Source organism: Solanum verrucosum, unplaced genomic scaffold (assembly GCF_900185275.1).
Source record: "Solanum verrucosum unplaced genomic scaffold, falcon-dt-bn FXZP01000118.1, whole genome shotgun sequence".
In the NCBI taxonomy this organism is placed as follows: domain Eukaryota; kingdom Viridiplantae; phylum Streptophyta; class Magnoliopsida; order Solanales; family Solanaceae; genus Solanum; species Solanum verrucosum.
Window position 1 is genome coordinate 1,436,878 of NW_026020568.1, and position 11,388 is coordinate 1,448,265.

Sequence of the window (11,388 nt, forward strand, 5' to 3'; positions counted from 1 at the left end):
TGACTAACCAAAGATATGATTATATACCTGAAGATATTGGACAACAGGAAGAAATACAAAAAATAGAGATACCAAGATTTTATGCCAATAAAAGAATAATTGGTATATCAACTATTATACAAGAGTTAGCAAACAATTGTTTGAACGGAAATGCTATATGAAGTTACTACTCTAGAGATCAGTTAATGATATATTCAAATTCGAGATAACTAAGAAGAACAGCTATGGATGAAGTCCAGCGATGAATTTTATCATTATTAAAACCAGAAGAAAGACTTACGACAAGAGCACTCAAAGCAGGATTTATTTCGCCAGAACTATTAACCAGATATTGCAAGCTAATTGGACACAAATACCCTGATCATCTATGTTCAAAATGTAATGGAGAAGACAACGTGATTCCAGATGTCCAGCTAGAATAAAATCTAAAGAGATAAGAAGATAAAGAAGATAGAGACAACTAAAGAGATAAAACAAAGAAGAAATATTTGACCAAAAAAGCCAAATAAAGTAGGAACAAATCATGTAAATTAGTCAACAAGTGTAGGGTAATATACATTATTAAAGTATAATAGATATTAAAGTAGTATGAACAAGTGTAAAGTAGTAGGTGTGGTAGGTGGTGTGCATATTAATAATGATGACAAGTGTATGAATGGTAGGTGGTGTGCATTATTAATAGGACAAGTGTATGAATGGTAGGTATGCATTATTGTAAAGTAAGTGTGCAGTAAGTAGTATAGTACGTGCATTATTGTGCACTACTGTAGACATATGATAGAAATTCCTTTCTATATAAAGGAAGGTATATGTAACATAATAAGTAAGTCTTGAATAAATGAAGCTTTCTTAAAAAACACTCTCTCAAATATTTAAATACTTAATAGATAATGGAACAACCTTCAGATATCATGGATAAGCAAGAGACAAAGGTATATTGTTCAAAAAATATGCAGAACTAATTTCATATATTCCTGAATATCATATATATGATTGAATAAATTTATGTTAGTTATTATGTATTAAAATTATTTGAATCATGATTTCTAGTTTATTAGCACACTGAAAACATGGAGAAAACTTCTATACTATGCCATCCTAATGTTGAAACCGGTAGGCAAGGAAAGCCGTTTAGGGGAGTAAACAAAGTTGAGGCGCTAATAAGAAGGAAGTATCCGCTAAAGTACGATGCTAATAGTGACAAGAGAACATGATAAACAAATAATCTAGTTCATAATGATCTAATATGAATTTAATCAATTATGAATATGATAAGAATGAATAATTGAAAATAAAAACCTGTTGATAAAGAACATGACTACATACATGCATGATGAAATAATAAAAAAACTATGAAACATTAATCCTATATATACTTAAAGGTATAGAGATAATTGAATTAAAAAGGATCATATGGGAAAATATATTTAATGATAACGAATCAGAAAATATATTAAACCAACAATGGTATGAAATAGACCCACGTGATTTAGACCTCGAAAGAATAGAATGATATGATTTAGAAATAAATTTAAATTAAAATGAACTACGAATATTTACAATATTGGACAGAAGTTATGGAAAATATAAAACTATTAGAACAATTAATGGAAAATAATTTATATATGTACCTAAGAACCCAAGATATGTTATATCTAGAATATATCATAAATAATATTAAAGAGATATCAAGATTAAAACATTTAGCAAAAGAATATTATAATAAAATCTTTAAAATGGATTCCTCACCTACCAAAAATGGTACACCTACAAAAAATGTCATGAATTCCTCACCTACCACACTACCAAAAATATCTTAGTATATCATGAATTTATCATCTACCAGTAAAATGAATTCCGCACCGAAAACCAATTATTAATAACGATACACATTAAAAGGTTATTGTACTTCCTCTCACAAATTTAGACCATGTTTATATGGTTATCACGTATTGTGTTATTAGTTTAAATATAATGTTTGTTTTGATTATTATTTAAATTATATTGTATTGTATCGTTTAAATTCATTGTTAGATAATGATAATGATCAATTTTGTGTGCTCGTATCGTTACCTTAATATTTTCTTCTTATTTTATCTTTATATATTTATTATATTTAATAATCATATTTCATCTTTTATTCAACTTTTTCATAGTAACTCTACTTCGTACCCTACTTTTCTCGTAAATTTATCATTTAAATTATGGATATGTGACATTATGTAATGATGGAGAACGATACAATCTATCCAAACACTATTCATTAAACCAATATAGTACGATATAATACAACACAATACGATATATTATGAAACAGTAAATAACAACCATCAAACGAATATGAAAAATTTGAGGCCTCAAGCGATTGCTTTTAATAAAATTATGGTTAACAAGAAGTGTGAATAAAACAATTTTTTTTAGGAAATTTTCACATTTCACATCTTCTTCTTTTGTTTAAAGCTAAAAGAAGGATTCTGATCTGTTATAAAATATAAAATGAACAGAATAGTTATCCACTTTAGCCTATGATTCTTTTTTTGTTTTTAAGCTATCTGAAAGTGATGTCAATACACAAACTTTTTCACTTTATATGAAAAAAACAATAAAGTTTAAAAGAAAAGGCAAAATCTTATATACATTTCTAGAAAAGAATTAACGTGCCTTCAAAATTCACTGAGCTAAGATTCCCTAAATCAAACATAAAACAAAGAAAATTGATAACTGTACTAATTATATCTATTTCCTTCTACATAATTTATAAATGAGTAAGAATATTTGTAATAGGTTTAATAATATTTTCTGCCCCTCAATTGTTAATAAATTCTAATTTTTAATCATAATCATATTTAGCTATACATATTTAATCTTAATTATTTGAAATATGTACGTTTGATCTTTTTGTTCGTAAATATTCACAATTTTTCATAAATATTAATCACTCTTTTATTTAATTATCATGTGTTATGTTAAATTTATGTTATTACTTTAGTATTTGATGATAATATATTTCTAGAAGTAGTCCAAATATAGCATATTTTCTATAAAAAAAAACACACACACACACATTTTTTATACTAAGTCATTATCACTACTCACTAGTATCAAAATTTATCAATAACTTAAATACATATGCTATTAATATTTGTAATTAAGTTTAATTAGAATTATGATATTTTGGTCACAATAACATTTCACACTTTATTTAAAAGTAGTAATGTTTTGTTGGTGCCAATTTATATGATACTCCCTCTGTTCCTTTTTATATGTCACATTTTTAGATGACACTTGCATTAAGAAATTAAGTAATTTTATTCTTCTACCCTTATTTAATGTTTTCTTAAGTCAACTTTTCAATAAATGATGAATTTGTTAGATTTCAAAAATTAAAATGCATTTGGATGACTATTTAATTTTTTGAGTTTATTTTTGGAGCCAATTTTTTTCACCAATTGATCTAATATTTTAAAATTTTTTGTTAAAGCTTCAACTATCAAAATTATTTTTGATTTTTTCTCCATCTTTTATTTTAAATTTGTTTGTTGAGATTTCTTTTTCAAAATAAGATTTTATAGAATAGTGAATGGAGAGAGTAATTAATCAAAGTTCCAATAAATATTAATTGCTTATTAGTTTTTCTAGGTTGGTCAAAATTATATTTTCAAGACTAATTAACTACTCTATCAAGAGTATAATAGGAAGAATATGGTAATTTATACATTGATTTTGTGAAATGACAAGTATTATGGATCAACTATTTCAAACTTTGAGTGTTGAATCTTTTAGTTTTAATTGTAAGTCAAACCTTTTAATTTGGACGTAAAATATTTTTAAAAATTTAAATAAAATTTATGTATTTGAAAATTATGTTTTACAATAACTTGCCACCACACTAAAAAATTCACAGTCACTATCTTTTAAGTATGCATTGGATAAACCCATTTATTTACAATAAAACTTGCCACCACACTAAACAAGTTTGATCGAAAAAATATTGACAAAAAGAATTATCCTTTAACATCTCTTATGAAATGTCACCCGTTATATCAATTCAACTGCCCTAACAAATTCTCAAAAGTTTTGAGTAGAGTTTTTTATTTTTATTTTTTTTAAAATAGTTTCATTGTTAATTTACCCAAAATGTTTTGGATGACTGTATTATAACCTACCAAAAATGATTTAGCTACTCTGTAACTTACCAAATATGATTATACTTTAATTACTAATTAGGTTAATAAATTCACCTCCCATTATTATTTTTAAAAAATTTACAGCTGTAAAAACAATAAATGTTCCATTATAACCACCAAAAAAACAATGTCAATCCCTTTCCTCTTTCTCCTATACTTCCCTTAAATAAAAGTCCGTTTCACTATTTAACTTTCTTTTAAATACTTACCACTCTTTTAATTTATACGACTCACTTTTATATACTCACTTTCTTTTTAATTCAGATTAAAACAAACACTATTCTATACCTAGATAATTTATAATAGCACAAACATTATTAATATAATACAGATCATGAATTTCAAAAATCATTTATTCTTAAAATTTGTATCTAGTCAAACTAACTTATATAAATTGGAAAGGCGTTAATAACTATACTTTTTTAATGAGATAGATTTATAGTCCAAAATTCAGACATAAATTTTAAAAATCTTTCATTCTTAAATTCTGTATCTAATCAAACTAACTTATATTAATTGGAACGGCATGAATATCTATACATTTTTAATGAGATAGATTTATAGTCCATAGTTTAGACATAAATTTTAAAAATCTTTTATTTTTAAATTTTGTATCTAGTCAAACTAACTTAAATTCTTTAATTTCATATCTAGTCAAACTTATATCATATAAACCGAGACGGAGGAGGAGATAGATATATATATTTTCCCTCTCTTTTCTGGTTTCTCTTCCTTAGCAAAACCAAAAAAACACCCTCTGTCTCACGCAAGCAATAATCTTCCATAAAAGGGTGTTCTCAGTCAGCTTTCTCTTCTCTTTCTGTATCTCATTCTATATTAGTGCTAAGCATTCAAAAGTTTCAAAGTCATCAGTCCCCCTGACCCTGTTACTCTGTTTTCTTACAGTTTCAAGAATTCATACCTCTGTTTTTTTTCTATTTATTCAGGTCAGTGTTTCTTGTGAAGAATGTGTTTAATATGCATGTGACTGTTCTTTTTTGTGCATTTTGATCAAGAAAATTGTGTTTTCTTTGAACTCAGGTGGTGAAAGATGGATTCAGGGGATGGCTCTGGTACAAAACAGAGGAGAACTAGACAACAGTTTTTGAAATATTGTGTTGATTTTATTGAGAAAAGAAACAGGTCCTGTCAAAATGGTAATCTTACTCCATCTTCTTCGACTTGTTCTGTGAATATTGGAAAACAGGGTGTGAGTTGTGGGAGAAAAAGAAAAATGGCAGTTTCTGAAGGTGATAAGAGGAAAATGGGAAAATGGTCAGAAGATGCAAGAAAGTTAAGAAAAGGGAAAAAGAAAGTGGATAATGGGAGGAGGAGCAAGTTCAGTCCAGGAACTTGTGAGTCTATCATGGAACGGAATTTCGTCGAGGAAATACCTGATGATGATGATACAGATGATTCGGAGGATGATTCTGATGATGTTGTTATCATTGAAGAGGAGGAGGGTGTAAATAATGAATCAGGTTCAGGATGGTGGTCGAATACGGGCTTAAAGAGTAATATGTTGAATGCAAAAGATCAGGAGGTTGTTTCATCTACCTCAAGCATGTGTGGTAAGACACCGGTGAAATCGGTGGAAGTGTATACTGATAGCACCTCATCTTCTGAGTCTGAGTCTGAGTCGGATTCGGAAGCTTCAAGTGATGAGGATAATGATGACCCTGAAGATAAGAATTACAGGTTGATTGAATCATCAAGTTCTAGCCAATGTGATGATGTAATAAGTGATTTTGATGATACGGAATCAGAAGATGAAAAGAATGAAGAAGGAGAAAAAGAGTCGAATGGGGGGTTAGTACCTGAGCTTGTTGTTGAGAGTGAAAAGCAGAAGAATGGCGGAGCATATGTTCTTCGTGCACGTTCACTTTCTATGTCCAAAAAGAAGAAGTTAAACAATGGAAATGATAGTAGCAGCCCAATTCTTCTTACTGATGAGGAGGAGTTTGATGACTCGGGGTCTGATGGCGAGGAGTCTAAATCTGAAGAGGATTGGGCAGTTGATGACTCAGTGAAGAATGTTGTTCGAAAGGATGTTGTTCGAAAGGATAGGAGGACTGGAAAGAGGATTCTTGAAGATTCTGAATTTCTGAAGTTTGTTGTTGATTCTATCATAAATGTTGATGATCATGATAAACTTACTCCTTTTGAAGAGAAGGAACAAGTTCCTGTCAAGGAAACACTTCCTTTAGTATTTCGGTTTGAAGACGAGGATGAACCTCCACCCCCTGAGAAAGAAGAATGGGAAAAGGAAGTTGAAAATCTTTTTGTTGAAATGCAGATGTGTATCTTAGAGTCAGATATTGGCTTTACAAATCCATCCATTTCGCCGATGCAGAGTGGAGATTTAAGTGACTGTCAGATGGGGAACCACCAACTTGTTTTAGATGAACAAATTGGACTCGTCTGTAAAGTTTGTTCCTATGTGCATTTGGAGATCAAGTACATCTTCCCTTCTTTTGTAAGTACACGAGTTTTGTCCCGTGAAGCGCTTTTCTTTTTAATTAGGAACACAATTTCAAGTTCTACATGAATGAATTCAAAACAACTACTACTTTTTATGCTACTAGATTGAAAAGGTAATCTACACTGTTTAGCAAAAGGACATACTACAGAGTCTATTATTTTACTTCTAATAGTAGTGATATCAGTAGCAAACAGTTTACTAAGCACTGAAGTAGAGGTGTGTCCTAGTCTTTTGTGCCAAAGACTAATGTTCCAGTTTGATGTTTGATACACCATTAGATTCTTGAGCAGCTAATCTAATAGGTTTTCCTGCAGCTTGACTCAGTAGCCAATATAGCCCATTGTCCTCTTTACCAATCTGCTTCACCTTCCCAGTGAAGAGATCCTGAAAAACAAAGAAGTCAGGAATGAAGGAAACAAAACATCGCAACTCTCTTGTTAGTTTTGAGATTGAAAGTAAATTCAACTTAACCTGTGGGATATACAACACATTGGATATAGTACTCTCATCAGATATAGTACTTGATCCAGTGTGTGTAACCTGTGCCACATCTCCATTAGGCAGTTCCACTTTCTTAGGATTGGTCAGTTTATTAATTGAGGATTTATTTAGCTAATTCAAGTCTGAAGCCATATGGTTTGTTGCCCTTTTGTTCACAATCTAATCAGGATTGTGAGAGACTATCATAGCCATAGGTTCAATCATACCTGTCACATTTGCAGATGTGTTAAGGGGTAGGATCATTGTTGATCTGAGGAGTGTGTCGTGTCAGCAGCTGCACTATGTGATTATACTGCTCTTGTGTGAAAGGACTAGCCTCAACATGACTTACTTGGGTTTGAACTTGCTCCATGCTGCCTGCATTTTTACGCGGATCATTCACATTTGTGTTGATACCATAGCCAAACGCTGGTTGTGTCAATTTTGCTGAATGAGTTCTCTCAAATGAGAGTTCTTCCATTAAATAGAAAGAATTCTGATTTACATGCCTAAAAATCTGCTATATATCCCTAAATATATGTTATTCCTAATTGTAATATCTCTGAAAATATGCTATCTCCTATCATCATTACACAAATATTTAGAGTTATAACATAGATATATGTTATTCCTAATTAGAATCTGTCCAATCATGCTAACAGGTTGTGCCCTCTGTGAACATTCAGCATGAGAAGCCTCCTTTCCTGAACTATCTTTGGAAATCACATTGTATGCTGCACTTTATAGTTACTTGAGTTTGTCATTGGATTTGCTCCCAGTAACTAACTAGTGATTTTACTACTTTACTCCTCTAGTCTATGTTACTTCCTTCAACATGCTATCCTTATATTTGATCTTATAAACTGGCTCTCCAATTTATTTTTGCTTGACTCTTAAATTCTTAAACTTCTGTCATCTGCAGGCTCAGAGAACTCGAGGGAGGTATGAAAGAAAACATTTAGGACAGTCGCCATCACTCTTGGATGTTGGTGGCTTCAGATTTTCTGATTCTTCTGCAGTCCAAGATTCTATGATTAATGAAGAAGGAACTGTGTGGGATTTAGTTCCCCCAAGTGCCAAATCAACAATGTATCCTCATCAACGTGGTGGATTTGAGTTTATGTGGAAAAACGTTGCTGGAGATATAAATCTCGAAAGGCTGAGACAGCCCCTATCTGATAGCAAAGGAGGATGCATAATCTCACATCCACCTGGCACCGGTAAAACCCGTCTCACCATAGTATTTCTTCAGTCATATTTGAAGCTGTTTCCAAAGTCTCGACCTGTAATCATAGCTCCTTCCAGTTTGCTGCTTAACTGGGAAGCTGAGTTCCAGAAATGGGAGGTGGATATTCCCTTCCACAACTTGAACAGCAAAGATTTCTCTTTACAGGAAGATGAAGCTACTGTGAGTGTCTTTCGCTGTTTATCTCATGCGGGAAAGAGAAATCCACACCTTATACGAATGGTGAAGCTGGGATCATGGGTTAAAGGTAAGAGTGTTTTGGGGATCAGCTATGACTTGTTCAGGATTCTTACTGGAGATAATGGAGACGGTTACGCTAAACCGATTAGAGAAATCCTTCTTAAATATCCTGGTCTTCTGGTCCTTGAAGAAGGGCACACTGCTCGGAATGAGCAAAGCCTTGTCTGGAAAGCTTTGAAAAAGGTTGAAACAGAGAAGCGCATAGTTTTGTCTGGAACTCCTTTCCAGAATAACATCAAGGAGTTATACAACACTCTCTGTGTAGTCAGTCCAAAGTTTGCTGCAGATTTGGAGCAGAAATGGGCTTCTCTTAGCAGTTCCATTGACAAGAATGCCCAAGCATTGGAGGAGCTTAGGGATATTATTTCACCACTTGTCCATAAGTGTAGTGAAAATGTAAAGAAGGTAAGCCTTCCGGGTATAAGGGACACTGTAATTCACTTGAAACCCACAGATTTGCAGAAGGAGTTGCTTAGAAGGATTCCAGAGAATCCAAGCTCCTTTTATGAACAAAATCTGCTGTCTCTTATCTCTGTTCATCCTTCATTAGTGGCCAAGAGGAAGGAGTTCTCTGACTTAGAAAGTCAGCTAACAGAAAGAGGCTGTCGGTTGGATCCAGATACCGGAGTAAAAATGAAATTTGTTGTTGAGCTTATCAGACTTTGCGGTGGGCGGAAGGAGAGGGTTATAATATTTAGCCAGTTACTTGATCCTCTAAGCCTGATCAAGGAGCAACTCAATTCTCTCTTTGGCTGGACTTTAGGTCGGGAGATTCTCTATATGGATGGGAAACTTGACGTGAAGCAGCGGCAGATATCTATAAATTCTCTTAATGACCCTAAGAGTGATGTAAAAGTGCTTCTTGCATCCATAAAAGCCTGTTCAGAAGGAATAAGTCTGATAGGGGCCTCAAGAGTGGTTTTGCTTGACGTTCTCTGGAATCCCTCAGTAGAACAGCAAGCCATCAGTCGAGCTTACAGGAATGGGCAGACCAAATTTGTGCATGTTTACTGTCCAGTAACATCAAAATGGGAGGTTGACAAGATTGAACAGCAGACGAGAAAAAAGTACCATTCAGATGTTCTTTTGTCCAGGAATCATGAAGCCAAGATGGATCCTTCATGTTCTGTGTCAGAGGATAACATACTAGAATCCATGGTTGAGCATGAGGGCCTCCGTCATATTTTTGAAAAACTCTCTCATGCACCACGTGTGGTGCCGCCTACTACATGCCTTGATTCTTGTAACCAACCTCCAAAACCAAGCAGTTAGCTTAGTATGTGTTTTCTTCTGGTTTGCTGGTACATGAATCAATCAGACTTGATTAGTGTATTTTGTTTACTGCCTGTCTTTGAAAAATGGCTCAATTCATCTCTTTCTTATCAGATCAGTAGAGCATTTTTTGGGTTGTGAAGGACACTTGTTAGAGCAATTTTTGAAGCCATCATTACAGGTACACTACCATACCATCAGTAAGCATTTTTCTGAAGATTCTAAATGATGTATTTGTTCAAGTTCCTTCATCAGGAAGCGAACTGACAAATTTTCCTTTGTTTAGAGATTTTCTTCCTCACCATCTCCTGTAAGGATAAGGTCATCCACATATACTAGCACGATATCTAGTTTTCTGCAAATAATTTTCACAAATAAACTGGAATCTTCTGGTGCTACCGAATAACCAATATGATCAAGAAATTCAGAAATCTTACCATACCATGCTCTATTCTATAGAGAGCCTTTCGAAGCTCACACTCATGCTCGGGGTGATCTTGACTCTGAAAACCTATCGGTTGACACATGCATGTAGATCTCATTATATCCAACTCTCCATGCAGAAATGCATTTTTTCACATCCATTTTCACAGGTTCCAATCCTTACTAGCTGCAAGTGCAAGTAGGACTCTTGCCACTGGACTAAACGTTTCATCATTGTCTAGTCCATATGCATATTGCTGAGAAAACCCCTGAGCTACAAGACTTGTACCCTTCAATTGATCCATCTGTGTGATGCTTTATCTTGTAGACCAATTTAGTAGAAATAGGTTTGACATCCTTTGGATTTGTCACGAGCTTCCATGTTTGATTTCGTTCTAGCACATAGCAATTTCCTCCTCCATAGCTTTAAACCACTTCAAATTCTGATATGCTTCCTCGAAAGTCTCTGGTTCTTTTTCATTTAGTTCTTCTGCTATGGCAGCATTGCCATACTTGGAATTTGCTTTCTGCTTCTTGTTGACCTTCTAAGTGGGAAATGACAATCTTGGCCATATGTCCCTTCTTCTTGCAATTGTAGCACTTCCCTTCAAACTTTTTGCCGCTACTTTGATTCTTCCAACCACCCTCTCCTCCAGTGTTCCCTTTGCCTTGACAACCTCCAATGCAAGATTGCATACAATAGACCCTTGTGGTTCAGTTGCTTAGTGCACCGGGATGCCATTTCATCAACACTTAACCAAATTATTACTGCTATAAGTTTCATTAACACTACTATGTTGCAACGGAACTTTTTATACTGAAAAAAAACATCACAAATACTGCGTTAATTTTAGACAAGAAAGATCTTATTTTTTGTGACATTTTTTTATCTTTTACTTATTCCTTTCCTTCTGATTTCAGGTAGTTTGATGCAGATTCACATGAAGAATGCAGATAAGATTAGGAGTTTTCATCACCCACAGGATGTTCTTGTAACTGCAAAAACATTGCTTCATGTCTATTTATGTGCACTTCACATCATATATTATGATTTTGAT

At 33.1% G+C, this 11,388-nt stretch overlaps 1 protein-coding gene across 1 annotated transcript; it reads left to right on the top strand.

The window, feature by feature from the left end:
- The first annotated feature begins 5,238 nt into the window (after positions 1 to 5,238).
- LOC125810598 (SNF2 domain-containing protein CLASSY 4-like) lies at positions 5,239 to 9,907 on the top strand. The gene is made up of 2 exons (XM_049490070.1): positions 5,239 to 6,663; positions 8,072 to 9,907. Exons 1-2 carry the CDS (start codon positions 5,239 to 5,241, stop codon positions 9,905 to 9,907), a joined length of 3,261 nt encoding a protein of 1,086 aa, XP_049346027.1.
- The last annotated feature ends 1,481 nt before the right edge of the window (positions 9,908 to 11,388 follow it).